Consider the following 18,262-nt stretch of genomic DNA (forward strand, 5'->3'; position numbering starts at 1 on the left):
CCAGGCAGCCTGGCATGCTCCGGCCTGGTCCGCCCCCTCGCCCTCCGGAGGCAGGGCCTTGCCCCTGCTGCCCTCCCATCTCGGGGCTTCCCCCTGCTGCTCGCCCTCCCACCCGTGGAGGGTCTTGGCACGGCCCCTAGACGGCTCTCGCACCTTGCGTGCCCTGACCCCATGGGAACGACAGCAGGGCCAGGCTGCAGCCAGGAGAGCAGCGGCAAGCGTCCACGCGCAGGCGGGGACTGCCGAGCAGGCGTTGCCGCAAGCACACGGCGGAGGAAGCCCTACTGGCCGACCTCGCAACCAGAGGGTGCACGAAAGAGGAGCTCAGGCATCGCCTTGTGTTTTTCAGGCCAGTGAGGCAAGGGGACAACACCGGGGTGGACGCCGTCTGCACCTACCGGCACGACTCCTCCGCCCCGCCGTTGGACAGGGTGGGCCTTTACCACCAAGTGAGCAACAAGACCAAAGGCATCACGCAGCTGGGCCCCTACAGCCTGGACAAGGACAGCCTCTACGTCAACGGTAAGCACCTGTCCTCTGGCAAGCCTTTTTGCCCCACGCCTGCCTCTCTCTCCCATGCCTGGACAGGAATCATGCAGAGTGTGGGCCCACGCTGCAACAGGGCCTCGTAATCACAGCACCACGGGTTTGTGGTCTGCCAGTGCTCTTCTGCAAAGAGGTTGTCGCTGGACTCTCTTCCCTACAGGCTGGTTTAGGCACGGTTGGCAGTGTCGTCAGCCCAGTCTGACTCACTCGCTCGCCAGCATGGCCACGGGGCTCACAGACGTGTCCCCCAGGCTCTCGCTTTCCCCACTCGCCTTCCTCAAATTTGTCACAGTGCCCCTTGACCACCTCCTGCTGCCGCCCAGCTAACGCATTTCTCTCTCCTTCCAGAGTACACCGAGCCCCCGCTGCTGCCAAGTGAGTATCTCCAGGAGCTGGTGGTAGTGGGAGAACGGGCAATGGCCTGGGCCCCTTGACGCACGGTTTCCTGCCCATAGGCTTTTGCCTGCTCCACGGGGCCTGCCGGCAGGCGGGCAGCTCTAGCAATGGCCCACTCTGACGTTGCTCTCCTTTCCGTAGCAGCCAGGCCAACTACAACTCCAGCCACCGCCCTGGAACGGTTCACCCTCAACTTCACCCTCACCAGTCTCGCCCACACCCAAGACTTGGCAACTCCCCACTCCAGGGAATTCAACGAGACGCAAAAAGCCTTAACCTCCTTGGTAAGCGCAGGCCTGCCTGCCCTCGCTCCCTCCTTCTCAGCCACCTCGCGTTCCCCCGGGCGCGTGCTGCTCTCGAGGAACGCCAGCTCTTTGGCGCACGATGACGAGCTCCCCCAACCCTCTCTTTGGCAGCTCGACCCCATCCTTGGCAACAGCAGCCTGGGCCCCGCTTACGCAGCATGTGAAGTGACAGCGTTCAGGTAAGGGCGCCGGAGACACCGCCGAGGCTCCAGCCCCTTTCCATTGGCACCGGGCACCCCAAACTAACCCCAAGTTTCCTGTGCCAGGCCTGAAGCGCGTGGCAGCGGCAGCGTGGTAGACGCCGTCTGCACCTACCGGCACGACTCCTCCGCCCCGCCGTTGGACAGGGTGGGCCTTTACCACCAAGTGAGCAACAAGACCAAAGGCATCACGCAGCTGGGCCCCTACAGCCTGGACAAGGACAGCCTCTACGTCAACGGTAAGCACCTAGGCCTCCCCACCTCCTCTGCTTTCCTGCAGCAGCCTTGCGTAGCAGCCTTTCCCAGTCCCCGGGCCCCGGTGCCAGCTCCAGCTCATGACTCGCTCTCTCTTTGCAGGTTACAACGAACAGCCAGTCCTGCCATGTGAGTAGCTCTGAGGGGAAGGCCGGCGTCCAAAGGCCGCGGGTTTCTCGCGGGTCTCCCTGCCTGGCTGAGGCAGCCGGGGGCCAAGGCTGGTGATGCCTGGGGGAAGCGGGGAGCACGCTGACCTTCCCCCTCGAGAGCAGCGCCAGGAAGGAGCGCGGGCTGGTGCGAGACCTTGGCGTTTCTCCACCCAAAGCCTTCACGCCCTGGCTCTTGCACCTTTTCATTCCGCGTCTGTGCTCCTTGCAGCTGCCAGCCCCACACAGACAACAGTTCCCGCCCTTGAGCGCTTCACCATCAACTTCACCATCACCAATCTCCCCTACAATTCCGACCTGGCAATTCCTCACTCCGCAAAGCTCAACACTACCCAGAGAGTCATGGCCACCTTGGTAAGCAGCCCACCGCTCTGCCACGGCCAGGGGGCCTGCGGGCCTCGGGGGGCGGCAGGTGTGCAGGAGCAGGGCAGTGCCGTGCCTTAATTGTGAATCCCCTCCCCTTTGCAGCTCAAGCAGCTTCTGAAGGAAGCCAGCATCGGCCCTGCTTTCCTCGGATGCGAGCCAGCAGCTTTCAGGTACGGGGCCAGGCCAGCCCATTCCCTTGGCGGGTCCCAGGACCAGGCAGCCTGGCATGCTCCGGCCTGGTCCGCCCCCTCGCCCTCCGGAGGCAGGGCCTTGCCCCTGCTGCCCTCCCATCTCAGGGCTTCCCCCTGCTGCTCGCCCTCCCACCCGTGGAAGGTCTTGGCACGGCCCCTAGACGGCTCTCGCACCTTGCGTGCCCTGACCCCATGGGAACGACAGCAGGGCCAGGCTGCAGCCAGGAGAGCAGCGGCAAGCGTCCACGCGCAGGCAGGGACTGCCGAGCAGGCGTTGCCGCAAGCACACGGCGGAGGAAGCCCTACTGGCCGACCTCGCAACCAGAGGGTGCACGAAAGAGGAGCTCAGGCATCGCCTTGTGTTTTTCAGGCCAGTGAGGCAAGGGGACAACACCGGGGTGGACGCCGTCTGCACCTACCGGCACGACTCCTCCGCCCCGCCGTTGGACAGGGTGGGCCTTTACCACCAAGTGAGCAACAAGACCAAAGGCATCACGCAGCTGGGCCCCTACAGCCTGGACAAGGACAGCCTCTACGTCAACGGTAAGCACCTGTCCTCTGGCAAGCCTTTTTGCCCCACGCCTGCCTCTCTCTCCCATGCCTGGACAGGAATCATGCAGAGTGTGGGCCCACGCTGCAACAGGGCCTCGTAATCACAGCACCACGGGTTTGTGGTCTGCCAGTGCTCTTCTGCAAAGAGGTTGTCGCTGGACTCTCTTCCCTACAGGCTGGTTTAGGCACGGTTGGCAGTGTCGTCAGCCCAGTCTGACTCACTCGCTCGCCAGCATGGCCACGGGGCTCACAGACGTGTCCCCCAGGCTCTCGCTTTCCCCACTCGCCTTCCTCAAATTTGTCACAGTGCCCCTTGACCACCTCCTGCTGCCGCCCAGCTAACGCATTTCTCTCTCCTTCCAGAGTACACCGAGCCCCCGCTGCTGCCAAGTGAGTATCTCCAGGAGCTGGTGGTAGTGGGAGAACGGGCAATGGCCTGGGCCCCTTGACGCACGGTTTCCTGCCCATAGGCTTTTGCCTGCTCCACGGGGCCTGCCGGCAGGCGGGCAGCTCTAGCAATGGCCCACTCTGACGTTGCTCTCCTTTCCGTAGCAGCCAGGCCAACTACAACTCCAGCCACCGCCCTGGAACGGTTCACCCTCAACTTCACCCTCACCAGTCTCGCCCACACCCAAGACTTGGCAACTCCCCACTCCAGGGAATTCAACGAGACGCAAAAAGCCTTAACCTCCTTGGTAAGCGCAGGCCTGCCTGCCCTCGCTCCCTCCTTCTCAGCCACCTCGCGTTCCCCCGGGCGCGTGCTGCTCTCGAGGAACGCCAGCTCTTTGGCGCACGATGACGAGCTCCCCCAACCCTCTCTTTGGCAGCTCGACCCCATCCTTGGCAACAGCAGCCTGGGCCCCGCTTACGCAGCATGTGAAGTGACAGCGTTCAGGTAAGGGCGCCGGAGACACCGCCGAGGCTCCAGCCCCTTTCCATTGGCACCGGGCACCCCAAACTAACCCCAAGTTTCCTGTGCCAGGCCTGAAGCGCGTGGCAGCGGCAGCGTGGTAGACGCCGTCTGCACCTACCGGCACGACTCCTCCGCCCCGCCGTTGGACAGGGTGGGCCTTTACCACCAAGTGAGCAACAAGACCAAAGGCATCACGCAGCTGGGCCCCTACAGCCTGGACAAGGACAGCCTCTACGTCAACGGTAAGCACCTAGGCCTCCCCACCTCCTCTGCTTTCCTGCAGCAGCCTTGCGTAGCAGCCTTTCCCAGTCCCCGGGCCCCGGTGCCAGCTCCAGCTCATGACTCGCTCTCTCTTTGCAGGTTACAACGAACAGCCAGTCCTGCCATGTGAGTAGCTCTGAGGGGAAGGCCGGCGTCCAAAGGCCGCGGGTTTCTCGCGGGTCTCCCTGCCTGGCTGAGGCAGCCGGGGGCCAAGGCTGGTGATGCCTGGGGGAAGCGGGGAGCACGCTGACCTTCCCCCTCGAGAGCAGCGCCAGGAAGGAGCGCGGGCTGGTGCGAGACCTTGGCGTTTCTCCACCCAAAGCCTTCACGCCCTGGCTCTTGCACCTTTTCATTCCGCGTCTGTGCTCCTTGCAGCTGCCAGCCCCACACAGACAACAGTTCCCGCCCTTGAGCGCTTCACCATCAACTTCACCATCACCAATCTCCCCTACAATTCCGACCTGGCAATTCCTCACTCCGCAAAGCTCAACACTACCCAGAGAGTCATGGCCACCTTGGTAAGCAGCCCACCGCTCTGCCACGGCCAGGGGGCCTGCGGGCCTCGGGGGGCGGCAGGTGTGCAGGAGCAGGGCAGTGCCGTGCCTTAATTGTGAATCCCCTCCCCTTTGCAGCTCAAGCAGCTTCTGAAGGAAGCCAGCATCGGCCCTGCTTTCCTCGGATGCGAGCCAGCAGCTTTCAGGTACGGGGCCAGGCCAGCCCATTCCCTTGGCGGGTCCCAGGACCAGGCAGCCTGGCATGCTCCGGCCTGGTCCGCCCCCTCGCCCTCCGGAGGCAGGGCCTTGCCCCTGCTGCCCTCCCATCTCGGGGCTTCCCCCTGCTGCTCGCCCTCCCACCCGTGGAGGGTCTTGGCACGGCCCCTAGACGGCTCTCGCACCTTGCGTGCCCTGACCCCATGGGAACGACAGCAGGGCCAGGCTGCAGCCAGGAGAGCAGCGGCAAGCGTCCACGCGCAGGCGGGGACTGCCGAGCAGGCGTTGCCGCAAGCACACGGCGGAGGAAGCCCTACTGGCCGACCTCGCAACCAGAGGGTGCACGAAAGAGGAGCTCAGGCATCGCCTTGTGTTTTTCAGGCCAGTGAGGCAAGGGGACAACACCGGGGTGGACGCCGTCTGCACCTACCGGCACGACTCCTCCGCCCCGCCGTTGGACAGGGTGGGCCTTTACCACCAAGTGAGCAACAAGACCAAAGGCATCACGCAGCTGGGCCCCTACAGCCTGGACAAGGACAGCCTCTACGTCAACGGTAAGCACCTGTCCTCTGGCAAGCCTTTTTGCCCCACGCCTGCCTCTCTCTCCCATGCCTGGACAGGAATCATGCAGAGTGTGGGCCCACGCTGCAACAGGGCCTCGTAATCACAGCACCACGGGTTTGTGGTCTGCCAGTGCTCTTCTGCAAAGAGGTTGTCGCTGGACTCTCTTCCCTACAGGCTGGTTTAGGCACGGTTGGCAGTGTCGTCAGCCCAGTCTGACTCACTCGCTCGCCAGCATGGCCACGGGGCTCACAGACGTGTCCCCCAGGCTCTCGCTTTCCCCACTCGCCTTCCTCAAATTTGTCACAGTGCCCCTTGACCACCTCCTGCTGCCGCCCAGCTAACGCATTTCTCTCTCCTTCCAGAGTACACCGAGCCCCCGCTGCTGCCAAGTGAGTATCTCCAGGAGCTGGTGGTAGTGGGAGAACGGGCAATGGCCTGGGCCCCTTGACGCACGGTTTCCTGCCCATAGGCTTTTGCCTGCTCCACGGGGCCTGCCGGCAGGCGGGCAGCTCTAGCAATGGCCCACTCTGACGTTGCTCTCCTTTCCGTAGCAGCCAGGCCAACTACAACTCCAGCCACCGCCCTGGAACGGTTCACCCTCAACTTCACCCTCACCAGTCTCGCCCACACCCAAGACTTGGCAACTCCCCACTCCAGGGAATTCAACGAGACGCAAAAAGCCTTAACCTCCTTGGTAAGCGCAGGCCTGCCTGCCCTCGCTCCCTCCTTCTCAGCCACCTCGCGTTCCCCCGGGCGCGTGCTGCTCTCGAGGAACGCCAGCTCTTTGGCGCACGATGACGAGCTCCCCCAACCCTCTCTTTGGCAGCTCGACCCCATCCTTGGCAACAGCAGCCTGGGCCCCGCTTACGCAGCATGTGAAGTGACAGCGTTCAGGTAAGGGCGCCGGAGACACCGCCGAGGCTCCAGCCCCTTTCCATTGGCACCGGGCACCCCAAACTAACCCCAAGTTTCCTGTGCCAGGCCTGAAGCGCGTGGCAGCGGCAGCGTGGTAGACGCCGTCTGCACCTACCGGCACGACTCCTCCGCCCCGCCGTTGGACAGGGTGGGCCTTTACCACCAAGTGAGCAACAAGACCAAAGGCATCACGCAGCTGGGCCCCTACAGCCTGGACAAGGACAGCCTCTACGTCAACGGTAAGCACCTAGGCCTCCCCACCTCCTCTGCTTTCCTGCAGCAGCCTTGCGTAGCAGCCTTTCCCAGGCCCCGGGCCCCGGTGCCAGCTCCAGCTCATGACTCGCTCTCTCTTTGCAGGTTACAACGAACAGCCAGTCCTGCCATGTGAGTAGCTCTGAGGGGAAGGCCGGCGTCCAAAGGCCGCGGGTTTCTCGCGGGTCTCCCTGCCTGGCTGAGGCAGCCGGGGGCCAAGGCTGGTGATGCCTGGGGGAAGCGGGGAGCACGCTGACCTTCCCCCTCGAGAGCAGCGCCAGGAAGGAGCGCGGGCTGGTGCGAGACCTTGGCGTTTCTCCACCCAAAGCCTTCACGCCCTGGCTCTTGCACCTTTTCATTCCGCGTCTGTGCTCCTTGCAGCTGCCAGCCCCACACAGACAACAGTTCCCGCCCTTGAGCGCTTCACCATCAACTTCACCATCACCAATCTCCCCTACAATTCCGACCTGGCAATTCCTCACTCCGCAAAGCTCAACACTACCCAGAGAGTCATGGCCACCTTGGTAAGCAGCCCACCGCTCTGCCACGGCCAGGGGGCCTGCGGGCCTCGGGGGGCGGCAGGTGTGCAGGAGCAGGGCAGTGCCGTGCCTTAATTGTGAATCCCCTCCCCTTTGCAGCTCAAGCAGCTTCTGAAGGAAGCCAGCATCGGCCCTGCTTTCCTCGGATGCGAGCCAGCAGCTTTCAGGTACGGGGCCAGGCCAGCCCATTCCCTTGGCGGGTCCCAGGACCAGGCAGCCTGGCATGCTCCGGCCTGGTCCGCCCCCTCGCCCTCCGGAGGCAGGGCCTTGCCCCTGCTGCCCTCCCATCTCGGGGCTTCCCCCTGCTGCTCGCCCTCCCACCCGTGGAGGGTCTTGGCACGGCCCCTAGACGGCTCTCGCACCTTGCGTGCCCTGACCCCATGGGAACGACAGCAGGGCCAGGCTGCAGCCAGGAGAGCAGCGGCAAGCGTCCACGCGCAGGCGGGGACTGCCGAGCAGGCGTTGCCGCAAGCACACGGCGGAGGAAGCCCTACTGGCCGACCTCGCAACCAGAGGGTGCACGAAAGAGGAGCTCAGGCATCGCCTTGTGTTTTTCAGGCCAGTGAGGCAAGGGGACAACACCGGGGTGGACGCCGTCTGCACCTACCGGCACGACTCCTCCGCCCCGCCGTTGGACAGGGTGGGCCTTTACCACCAAGTGAGCAACAAGACCAAAGGCATCACGCAGCTGGGCCCCTACAGCCTGGACAAGGACAGCCTCTACGTCAACGGTAAGCACCTGTCCTCTGGCAAGCCTTTTTGCCCCACGCCTGCCTCTCTCTCCCATGCCTGGACAGGAATCATGCAGAGTGTGGGCCCACGCTGCAACAGGGCCTCGTAATCACAGCACCACGGGTTTGTGGTCTGCCAGTGCTCTTCTGCAAAGAGGTTGTCGCTGGACTCTCTTCCCTACAGGCTGGTTTAGGCACGGTTGGCAGTGTCGTCAGCCCAGTCTGACTCACTCGCTCGCCAGCATGGCCACGGGGCTCACAGACGTGTCCCCCAGGCTCTCGCTTTCCCCACTCGCCTTCCTCAAATTTGTCACAGTGCCCCTTGACCACCTCCTGCTGCCGCCCAGCTAACGCATTTCTCTCTCCTTCCAGAGTACACCGAGCCCCCGCTGCTGCCAAGTGAGTATCTCCAGGAGCTGGTGGTAGTGGGAGAACGGGCAATGGCCTGGGCCCCTTGACGCACGGTTTCCTGCCCATAGGCTTTTGCCTGCTCCACGGGGCCTGCCGGCAGGCGGGCAGCTCTAGCAATGGCCCACTCTGACGTTGCTCTCCTTTCCGTAGCAGCCAGGCCAACTACAACTCCAGCCACCGCCCTGGAACGGTTCACCCTCAACTTCACCCTCACCAGTCTCGCCCACACCCAAGACTTGGCAACTCCCCACTCCAGGGAATTCAACGAGACGCAAAAAGCCTTAACCTCCTTGGTAAGCGCAGGCCTGCCTGCCCTCGCTCCCTCCTTCTCAGCCACCTCGCGTTCCCCCGGGCGCGTGCTGCTCTCGAGGAACGCCAGCTCTTTGGCGCACGATGACGAGCTCCCCCAACCCTCTCTTTGGCAGCTCGACCCCATCCTTGGCAACAGCAGCCTGGGCCCCGCTTACGCAGCATGTGAAGTGACAGCGTTCAGGTAAGGGCGCCGGAGACACCGCCGAGGCTCCAGCCCCTTTCCATTGGCACCGGGCACCCCAAACTAACCCCAAGTTTCCTGTGCCAGGCCTGAAGCGCGTGGCAGCGGCAGCGTGGTAGACGCCGTCTGCACCTACCGGCACGACTCCTCCGCCCCGCCGTTGGACAGGGTGGGCCTTTACCACCAAGTGAGCAACAAGACCAAAGGCATCACGCAGCTGGGCCCCTACAGCCTGGACAAGGACAGCCTCTACGTCAACGGTAAGCACCTAGGCCTCCCCACCTCCTCTGCTTTCCTGCAGCAGCCTTGCGTAGCAGCCTTTCCCAGTCCCCGGGCCCCGGTGCCAGCTCCAGCTCATGACTCGCTCTCTCTTTGCAGGTTACAACGAACAGCCAGTCCTGCCATGTGAGTAGCTCTGAGGGGAAGGCTGGCGTCCAAAGGCCGCGGGTTTCTCGCGGGTCTCCCTGCCTGGCTGAGGCAGCCGGGGGCCAAGGCTGGTGATGCCTGGGGGAAGCGGGGAGCACGCTGACCTTCCCCCTCGAGAGCAGCGCCAGGAAGGAGCGCGGGCTGGTGCGAGACCTTGGCGTTTCTCCACCCAAAGCCTTCACGCCCTGGCTCTTGCACCTTTTCATTCCGCGTCTGTGCTCCTTGCAGCTGCCAGCCCCACACAGACAACAGTTCCCGCCCTTGAGCGCTTCACCATCAACTTCACCATCACCAATCTCCCCTACAATTCCGACCTGGCAATTCCTCACTCCGCAAAGCTCAACACTACCCAGAGAGTCATGGCCACCTTGGTAAGCAGCCCACCGCTCTGCCACGGCCAGGGGGCCTGCGGGCCTCGGGGGGCGGCAGGTGTGCAGGAGCAGGGCAGTGCCGTGCCTTAATTGTGAATCCCCTCCCCTTTGCAGCTCAAGCAGCTTCTGAAGGAAGCCAGCATCGGCCCTGCTTTCCTCGGATGCGAGCCAGCAGCTTTCAGGTACGGGGCCAGGCCAGCCCATTCCCTTGGCGGGTCCCAGGACCAGGCAGCCTGGCATGCTCCGGCCTGGTCCGCCCCCTCGCCCTCCGGAGGCAGGGCCTTGCCCCTGCTGCCCTCCCATCTCGGGGCTTCCCCCTGCTGCTCGCCCTCCCACCCGTGGAGGGTCTTGGCACGGCCCCTAGACGGCTCTCGCACCTTGCGTGCCCTGACCCCATGGGAACGACAGCAGGGCCAGGCTGCAGCCAGGAGAGCAGCGGCAAGCGTCCACGCGCAGGCGGGGACTGCCGAGCAGGCGTTGCCGCAAGCACACGGCGGAGGAAGCCCTACTGGCCGACCTCGCAACCAGAGGGTGCACGAAAGAGGAGCTCAGGCATCGCCTTGTGTTTTTCAGGCCAGTGAGGCAAGGGGACAACACCGGGGTGGACGCCGTCTGCACCTACCGGCACGACTCCTCCGCCCCGCCGTTGGACAGGGTGGGCCTTTACCACCAAGTGAGCAACAAGACCAAAGGCATCACGCAGCTGGGCCCCTACAGCCTGGACAAGGACAGCCTCTACGTCAACGGTAAGCACCTGTCCTCTGGCAAGCCTTTTTGCCCCACGCCTGCCTCTCTCTCCCATGCCTGGACAGGAATCATGCAGAGTGTGGGCCCACGCTGCAACAGGGCCTCGTAATCACAGCACCACGGGTTTGTGGTCTGCCAGTGCTCTTCTGCAAAGAGGTTGTCGCTGGACTCTCTTCCCTACAGGCTGGTTTAGGCACGGTTGGCAGTGTCGTCAGCCCAGTCTGACTCACTCGCTCGCCAGCATGGCCACGGGGCTCACAGACGTGTCCCCCAGGCTCTCGCTTTCCCCACTCGCCTTCCTCAAATTTGTCACAGTGCCCCTTGACCACCTCCTGCTGCCGCCCAGCTAACGCATTTCTCTCTCCTTCCAGAGTACACCGAGCCCCCGCTGCTGCCAAGTGAGTATCTCCAGGAGCTGGTGGTAGTGGGAGAACGGGCAATGGCCTGGGCCCCTTGACGCACGGTTTCCTGCCCATAGGCTTTTGCCTGCTCCACGGGGCCTGCCGGCAGGCGGGCAGCTCTAGCAATGGCCCACTCTGACGTTGCTCTCCTTTCCGTAGCAGCCAGGCCAACTACAACTCCAGCCACCGCCCTGGAACGGTTCACCCTCAACTTCACCCTCACCAGTCTCGCCCACACCCAAGACTTGGCAACTCCCCACTCCAGGGAATTCAACGAGACGCAAAAAGCCTTAACCTCCTTGGTAAGCGCAGGCCTGCCTGCCCTCGCTCCCTCCTTCTCAGCCACCTCGCGTTCCCCCGGGCGCGTGCTGCTCTCGAGGAACGCCAGCTCTTTGGCGCACGATGACGAGCTCCCCCAACCCTCTCTTTGGCAGCTCGACCCCATCCTTGGCAACAGCAGCCTGGGCCCCGCTTACGCAGCATGTGAAGTGACAGCGTTCAGGTAAGGGCGCCGGAGACACCGCCGAGGCTCCAGCCCCTTTCCATTGGCACCGGGCACCCCAAACTAACCCCAAGTTTCCTGTGCCAGGCCTGAAGCGCGTGGCAGCGGCAGCGTGGTAGACGCCGTCTGCACCTACCGGCACGACTCCTCCGCCCCGCCGTTGGACAGGGTGGGCCTTTACCACCAAGTGAGCAACAAGACCAAAGGCATCACGCAGCTGGGCCCCTACAGCCTGGACAAGGACAGCCTCTACGTCAACGGTAAGCACCTAGGCCTCCCCACCTCCTCTGCTTTCCTGCAGCAGCCTTGCGTAGCAGCCTTTCCCAGTCCCCGGGCCCCGGTGCCAGCTCCAGCTCATGACTCGCTCTCTCTTTGCAGGTTACAACGAACAGCCAGTCCTGCCATGTGAGTAGCTCTGAGGGGAAGGCTGGCGTCCAAAGGCCGCGGGTTTCTCGCGGGTCTCCCTGCCTGGCTGAGGCAGCCGGGGGCCAAGGCTGGTGATGCCTGGGGGAAGCGGGGAGCACGCTGACCTTCCCCCTCGAGAGCAGCGCCAGGAAGGAGCGCGGGCTGGTGCGAGACCTTGGCGTTTCTCCACCCAAAGCCTTCACGCCCTGGCTCTTGCACCTTTTCATTCCGCGTCTGTGCTCCTTGCAGCTGCCAGCCCCACACAGACAACAGTTCCCGCCCTTGAGCGCTTCACCATCAACTTCACCATCACCAATCTCCCCTACAATTCCGACCTGGCAATTCCTCACTCCGCAAAGCTCAACACTACCCAGAGAGTCATGGCCACCTTGGTAAGCAGCCCACCGCTCTGCCACGGCCAGGGGGCCTGCGGGCCTCGGGGGGCGGCAGGTGTGCAGGAGCAGGGCAGTGCCGTGCCTTAATTGTGAATCCCCTCCCCTTTGCAGCTCAAGCAGCTTCTGAAGGAAGCCAGCATCGGCCCTGCTTTCCTCGGATGCGAGCCAGCAGCTTTCAGGTACGGGGCCAGGCCAGCCCATTCCCTTGGCGGGTCCCAGGACCAGGCAGCCTGGCATGCTCCGGCCTGGTCCGCCCCCTCGCCCTCCGGAGGCAGGGCCTTGCCCCTGCTGCCCTCCCATCTCGGGGCTTCCCCCTGCTGCTCGCCCTCCCACCCGTGGAGGGTCTTGGCACGGCCCCTAGACGGCTCTCGCACCTTGCGTGCCCTGACCCCATGGGAACGACAGCAGGGCCAGGCTGCAGCCAGGAGAGCAGCGGCAAGCGTCCACGCGCAGGCGGGGACTGCCGAGCAGGCGTTGCCGCAAGCACACGGCGGAGGAAGCCCTACTGGCCGACCTCGCAACCAGAGGGTGCACGAAAGAGGAGCTCAGGCATCGCCTTGTGTTTTTCAGGCCAGTGAGGCAAGGGGACAACACCGGGGTGGACGCCGTCTGCACCTACCGGCACGACTCCTCCGCCCCGCCGTTGGACAGGGTGGGCCTTTACCACCAAGTGAGCAACAAGACCAAAGGCATCACGCAGCTGGGCCCCTACAGCCTGGACAAGGACAGCCTCTACGTCAACGGTAAGCACCTAGGCCTCCCCACCTCCTCTGCTTTCCTGCAGCAGCCTTGCGTAGCAGCCTTTCCCAGTCCCCGGGCCCCGGTGCCAGCTCCAGCTCATGACTCACTCTCTCTTTGCAGGTTACAACGAACAGCCAGTCCTGCCATGTGAGTAGCTCTGAGGGGAAGGCTGGCGTCCAAAGGCCGCGGGTTTCTCGCGGGTCTCCCTGCCTGGCTGAGGCAGCCGGGGGCCAAGGCTGGTGATGCCTGGGGGAAGCGGGGAGCACGCTGACCTTCCCCCTCGAGAGCAGCGCCAGGAAGGAGCGCGGGCTGGTGCGAGACCTTGGCGTTTCTCCACCCAAAGCCTTCACGCCCTGGCTCTTGCACCTTTTCATTCCGCGTCTGTGCTCCTTGCAGCTGCCAGCCCCACACAGACAACAGTTCCCGCCCTTGAGCGCTTCACCATCAACTTCACCATCACCAATCTCCCCTACAATTCCGACCTGGCAATTCCTCACTCCGCAAAGCTCAACACTACCCAGAGAGTCATGGCCACCTTGGTAAGCAGCCCACCGCTCTGCCACGGCCAGGGGGCCTGCGGGCCTCGGGGGGCGGCAGGTGTGCAGGAGCAGGGCAGTGCCGTGCCTTAATTGTGAATCCCCTCCCCTTTGCAGCTCAAGCAGCTTCTGAAGGAAGCCAGCATCGGCCCTGCTTTCCTCGGATGCGAGCCAGCAGCTTTCAGGTACGGGGCCAGGCCAGCCCATTCCCTTGGCGGGTCCCAGGACCAGGCAGCCTGGCATGCTCCGGCCTGGTCCGCCCCCTCGCCCTCCGGAGGCAGGGCCTTGCCCCTGCTGCCCTCCCATCTCGGGGCTTCCCCCTGCTGCTCGCCCTCCCACCCGTGGAGGGTCTTGGCACGGCCCCTAGACGGCTCTCGCACCTTGCGTGCCCTGACCCCATGGGAACGACAGCAGGGCCAGGCTGCAGCCAGGAGAGCAGCGGCAAGCGTCCACGCGCAGGTGGGGACTGCCGAGCAGGCGTTGCCGCAAGCACACGGCGGAGGAAGCCCTACTGGCCGACCTCGCAACCAGAGGGTGCACGAAAGAGGAGCTCAGGCATCGCCTTGTGTTTTTCAGGCCAGTGAGGCAAGGGGACAACACCGGGGTGGACGCCGTCTGCACCTACCGGCACGACTCCTCCGCCCCGCCGTTGGACAGGGTGGGCCTTTACCACCAAGTGAGCAACAAGACCAAAGGCATCACGCAGCTGGGCCCCTACAGCCTGGACAAGGACAGCCTCTACGTCAACGGTAAGCACCTAGGCCTCCCCACCTCCTCTGCTTTCCTGCAGCAGCCTTGCGTAGCAGCCTTTCCCAGTCCCCGGGCCCCGGTGCCAGCTCCAGCTCATGACTCGCTCTCTCTTTGCAGGTTACAACGAACAGCCAGTCCTGCCATGTGAGTAGCTCTGAGGGGAAGGCCGGCGTCCAAAGGCCGCGGGTTTCTCGCGGGTCTCCCTGCCTGGCTGAGGCAGCCGGGGGCCAAGGCTGGTGATGCCTGGGGGAAGCGGGGAGCACGCTGACCTTCCCCCTCGAGAGCAGCGCCAGGAAGGAGCGCGGGCTGGTGCGAGACCTTGGCGTTTCTCCACCCAAAGCCTTCACGCCCTGGCTCTTGCACCTTTTCATTCCGCGTCTGTGCTCCTTGCAGCTGCCAGCCCCACACAGACAACAGTTCCCGCCCTTGAGCGCTTCACCATCAACTTCACCATCACCAATCTCCCCTACAATTCCGACCTGGCAATTCCTCACTCCGCAAAGCTCAACACTACCCAGAGAGTCATGGCCACCTTGGTAAGCAGCCCACCGCTCTGCCACGGCCAGGGGGCCTGCGGGCCTCGGGGGGCGGCAGGTGTGCAGGAGCAGGGCAGTGCCGTGCCTTAATTGTGAATCCCCTCCCCTTTGCAGCTCAAGCAGCTTCTGAAGGAAGCCAGCATCGGCCCTGCTTTCCTCGGATGCGAGCCAGCAGCTTTCAGGTACGGGGCCAGGCCAGCCCATTCCCTTGGCGGGTCCCAGGACCAGGCAGCCTGGCATGCTCCGGCCTGGTCCGCCCCCTCGCCCTCCGGAGGCAGGGCCTTGCCCCTGCTGCCCTCCCATCTCGGGGCTTCCCCCTGCTGCTCGCCCTCCCACCCGTGGAGGGTCTTGGCACGGCCCCTAGACGGCTCTCGCACCTTGCGTGCCCTGACCCCATGGGAACGACAGCAGGGCCAGGCTGCAGCCAGGAGAGCAGCGGCAAGCGTCCACGCGCAGGCGGGGACTGCCGAGCAGGCGTTGCCGCAAGCACACGGCGGAGGAAGCCCTACTGGCCGACCTCGCAACCAGAGGGTGCACGAAAGAGGAGCTCAGGCATCGCCTTGTGTTTTTCAGGCCAGTGAGGCAAGGGGACAACACCGGGGTGGACGCCGTCTGCACCTACCGGCACGACTCCTCCGCCCCGCCGTTGGACAGGGTGGGCCTTTACCACCAAGTGAGCAACAAGACCAAAGGCATCACGCAGCTGGGCCCCTACAGCCTGGACAAGGACAGCCTCTACGTCAACGGTGACTTTTTTTTCCCCTCTCTTATTTTGTATGATATGCAATTTCCCTTTCTCCATTTATTTTTATTTTTCCACTTATATTAAATCATTGATGTGGGGAATTTTCTCATGTAATGAGATTTAATACTTGTGTATTCTCCACCGTATAGACTGCAGTTTTTTCTTTTATTAAGTAAATACAGAAGAGTCATTTTTCAATTATATTGAATACTCTTCAATATTGTTGTTAGCCTTTTACTCACTGTAATGTAATTTAGTATAATTAATATTAATGAGGTCATCTCTGATTATTTTATTCAATTTTATTACACGTTCAGTGAACCTCTTCTCTCTTTACTTTTTGTTTCTACATCTTGTTCTTTGCTTTCCAGTTCTTTTTTTTTTTTTTTTTTTTTTTAAATCTTTAACAAATGTGTTTTTGCATTTCAGAATACAGTGAAGCATATCGTGTGCCAGGTAAATGTCTTTAGATACTATTTTACACTTTCATTAGAAACAGAATTTTTATCTGCAGGAAATTATCAGGAAAATCCTACAGATACCATAATATATCATAACTTGTGTGGTGGTGACTGTAAATAGTATATTTTCCAAGAAAAGGATAATATAGTTATAGTAACAGAAATTTTGGTATGATTACATCATCCATTGACTAATTAATGAAACTTTAGTTATTGATTTTCTTGTCACTTGCTTTTTTTTCCTCCAGGTTTGATTCCTGCTACAGCTGCATCTCCAGCAACTGAGCAATTCACAATGAATTTCACCATAACTAATCTTCCATACTCTAGTAGTCTCCGAAATCCCAATTCTGCCAAATTTAGTGCTACAGGAAGAGTTTTGATTGCTCTGGTAAGTTTGATGAATTCCTGTTTTTCTTTGATATTGTGCTTATGTAAGCATAGTTAACTTGTAATTTTTATTCTTCAGCTGGATCAACTGTTCAAAATGACCAGTATTCACTCTGTGTATACAGGATGCAAAATGATGGCATTCAGGTAAACATAATCATTTAGATTTGGAAAATGCATATTTTCATGCTATACTATGTTATGCAAATGGATCTTAATCACTTAATTCATCACTTTTTTTAATTCTGAGGCTGCACATAACTATGAGAAGTCATTACATTTCTTTACAGATGGGTCTTTATAAATGTACTTTACTTCATGCTTTTATCTGAAAAGTCAAATGCTTTTTCAGCATTTTGACGACACAGTTGAGTTAATCATCATAGGGGGGAAAAATACCTTTTCTGGTCTACCTGGCAATCTGATTGTGCTACGGAAACAAAACCCACCAATACATATCATGAATATTGAATTCTGGAACCGAACAGGATGTATTCTAATTTCTCTAGAGCTACACAAAAAAGTGAGGATACTGGAGTAGATGCTGTCTGTACCTACAAGAGAGATCCTGCTGCTCCCCAGTTTGACCGAGTGAGGGTTTACCATGAAGTGAGCAACAAGACCAATGGCATCACCAACTTAGGAATATACAAGCTGGACCAGGAAAGCCTGTATATCAATGGTAAAGTGTTGATTCCCATATGCTGTGGGGATATTCATACGGCTAATAATCTATAGTTGCCTAGTGATTAAAACACAGCAGTGACTTCTGTGCAGATGAATAGCATCTTAAATGCATATGTACTTGGGCTCAAAGCTATGTACTTGATAATTCACAAAGCTCCATCATCTACACAAGTTCTCCTCTGAAAGCAGCACTTAAATCTTCATAGCAGTAAAGGCAACTAAGTTCAGCACCATTTAGGAACCTCACCTTGTCATTTACAATGGAGTTGTCTTCAAAATAACACTGCCCTGCACTGTGTAAATAGTTTAAGTGACTGCTCAGAAACAGCACATCTTTTGTCCTCCCGTGGAATCTTTCATCTGTACAAATATCTCTGAGTCAGCAGCCTAACTCGTTATTTCCTCTCTGTTTCCAGATTACCATGAAGCCCATCTCTTGCCTTGTAAGTACTTTAAGTAATTAAAAAGGCATGATGCCTAAAGTGTCAGTACAAGAGATACACAGATGAATGCCTGATTGGAGAGCTTCCCTTTCTTAGCTTTTTCATGGAGCTATAAGTAAAAATAAGGTGCAAACATTTAACAGTGAGAAGAATCAGCTACGAAGCACAGTTGTTTATTTACAGGCTTCATTCAAATGTTTCATGAGGCATTATTTCTTCCTGGAAAACAGACTTTAGTCAAATCAAGGCCTCTGCAGAGGAGTAACTGAATAAAATCCTATGCCCTGCATTACAGAGGAGGTCAGAGGAGATGGTATGAGGAGACCCATTTGCAGAAATACATAGCTACACCTGCAGAACGCCAGAGGGTAACTAGTGTTGACATTTCAGTCTCTTCCAAAAGCAACTTCACAAGTAGAAATGGTCAGAGGTTCAAAGACCTACATGGAGTATCAAGGCTAGTGTGGTTGGAGCACAGATGGAGTTAACTTCGACTCCTCATCTGAAATGGTCAGGTACTTGTTTACAGCCTGGTCTGCTAGGACTGGCCTTCTATATGAATATGAATGAGCTACAGATTCCTCACCTGCTCTACAACTACATGCCCCACGCTGCTGCTGGCATCATCATTCCCATTCCATACTGTATTCAGTATAGTGTACATCCATTCCAGCAGAAAAGAACTGTTGAATCTGCTAAAGACAGAGATTAAAAAATAGTTTGCTTTCTACTCACAACAAATTTTGTGCTTTTTTTGCAGCAGCATCTCCAGCTCTTCCTCTTGCAAGAACAGAGCGTTTCACAGTGAACTTCACAATAATCAATCTGCTTTACAGACCAGAACTAGGAAACCCAAATTCTAAAAAATTCAATGCTACAAAAAACACTCTGACATATTTGGTGAGCATCAGTCAGGTTCTTCCTGTGGCTGTTTGTTTATTTTTATTTTATTTTCACTG

The 18,262-nt window shown here is 59.6% G+C and overlaps 1 protein-coding gene across 1 annotated transcript in view; it reads left to right on the forward strand.

Annotated features, from left to right (window-relative positions):
• MUC16 (mucin 16, cell surface associated) overlaps positions 1-18,262 on the forward strand; it is a 53,163-nt gene that overhangs the window by 23,499 nt on the left and 11,402 nt on the right. Inside the window, exons 66-118 of the mRNA XM_068919519.1 lie at positions 350-522; positions 895-921; positions 1,084-1,226; positions 1,359-1,426; positions 1,514-1,686; positions 1,805-1,831; positions 2,081-2,223; positions 2,338-2,405; positions 2,797-2,969; positions 3,342-3,406; positions 3,449-3,673; positions 3,806-3,873; positions 3,961-4,133; positions 4,252-4,278; positions 4,351-4,670; positions 4,785-4,852; positions 5,244-5,416; positions 5,789-5,853; positions 5,896-6,120; positions 6,253-6,320; positions 6,408-6,580; positions 6,699-6,725; positions 6,798-7,117; positions 7,232-7,299; positions 7,691-7,969; positions 8,236-8,262; positions 8,375-8,567; positions 8,700-8,767; positions 9,146-9,172; positions 9,249-9,564; positions 9,679-9,746; positions 10,138-10,416; positions 10,683-10,709; positions 10,822-11,014; positions 11,147-11,214; positions 11,593-11,619; positions 11,696-12,011; positions 12,126-12,193; positions 12,585-12,757; positions 12,876-12,902; positions 13,152-13,294; positions 13,409-13,476; positions 13,868-14,040; positions 14,159-14,185; positions 14,435-14,577; positions 14,692-14,759; positions 15,151-15,323; positions 15,752-15,778; positions 16,032-16,174; positions 16,253-16,320; positions 16,683-16,855; positions 17,277-17,303; positions 18,064-18,203. Of these exons, the coding sequence (XP_068775620.1) occupies positions 350-522; positions 895-921; positions 1,084-1,226; positions 1,359-1,426; positions 1,514-1,686; positions 1,805-1,831; positions 2,081-2,223; positions 2,338-2,405; positions 2,797-2,969; positions 3,342-3,406; positions 3,449-3,673; positions 3,806-3,873; positions 3,961-4,133; positions 4,252-4,278; positions 4,351-4,670; positions 4,785-4,852; positions 5,244-5,416; positions 5,789-5,853; positions 5,896-6,120; positions 6,253-6,320; positions 6,408-6,580; positions 6,699-6,725; positions 6,798-7,117; positions 7,232-7,299; positions 7,691-7,969; positions 8,236-8,262; positions 8,375-8,567; positions 8,700-8,767; positions 9,146-9,172; positions 9,249-9,564; positions 9,679-9,746; positions 10,138-10,416; positions 10,683-10,709; positions 10,822-11,014; positions 11,147-11,214; positions 11,593-11,619; positions 11,696-12,011; positions 12,126-12,193; positions 12,585-12,757; positions 12,876-12,902; positions 13,152-13,294; positions 13,409-13,476; positions 13,868-14,040; positions 14,159-14,185; positions 14,435-14,577; positions 14,692-14,759; positions 15,151-15,323; positions 15,752-15,778; positions 16,032-16,174; positions 16,253-16,320; positions 16,683-16,855; positions 17,277-17,303; positions 18,064-18,203 (6,589 nt within the window). The remainder of the gene's footprint in view (positions 1-349; positions 523-894; positions 922-1,083; positions 1,227-1,358; positions 1,427-1,513; positions 1,687-1,804; positions 1,832-2,080; positions 2,224-2,337; positions 2,406-2,796; positions 2,970-3,341; positions 3,407-3,448; positions 3,674-3,805; positions 3,874-3,960; positions 4,134-4,251; positions 4,279-4,350; positions 4,671-4,784; positions 4,853-5,243; positions 5,417-5,788; positions 5,854-5,895; positions 6,121-6,252; positions 6,321-6,407; positions 6,581-6,698; positions 6,726-6,797; positions 7,118-7,231; positions 7,300-7,690; positions 7,970-8,235; positions 8,263-8,374; positions 8,568-8,699; positions 8,768-9,145; positions 9,173-9,248; positions 9,565-9,678; positions 9,747-10,137; positions 10,417-10,682; positions 10,710-10,821; positions 11,015-11,146; positions 11,215-11,592; positions 11,620-11,695; positions 12,012-12,125; positions 12,194-12,584; positions 12,758-12,875; positions 12,903-13,151; positions 13,295-13,408; positions 13,477-13,867; positions 14,041-14,158; positions 14,186-14,434; positions 14,578-14,691; positions 14,760-15,150; positions 15,324-15,751; positions 15,779-16,031; positions 16,175-16,252; positions 16,321-16,682; positions 16,856-17,276; positions 17,304-18,063; positions 18,204-18,262) is intronic.

The sequence above is a fragment of the Struthio camelus genome, chromosome 26, assembly GCF_040807025.1.
Source record: "Struthio camelus isolate bStrCam1 chromosome 26, bStrCam1.hap1, whole genome shotgun sequence".
Classification (NCBI taxonomy): Eukaryota; Metazoa; Chordata; class Aves; order Struthioniformes; family Struthionidae; genus Struthio; species Struthio camelus.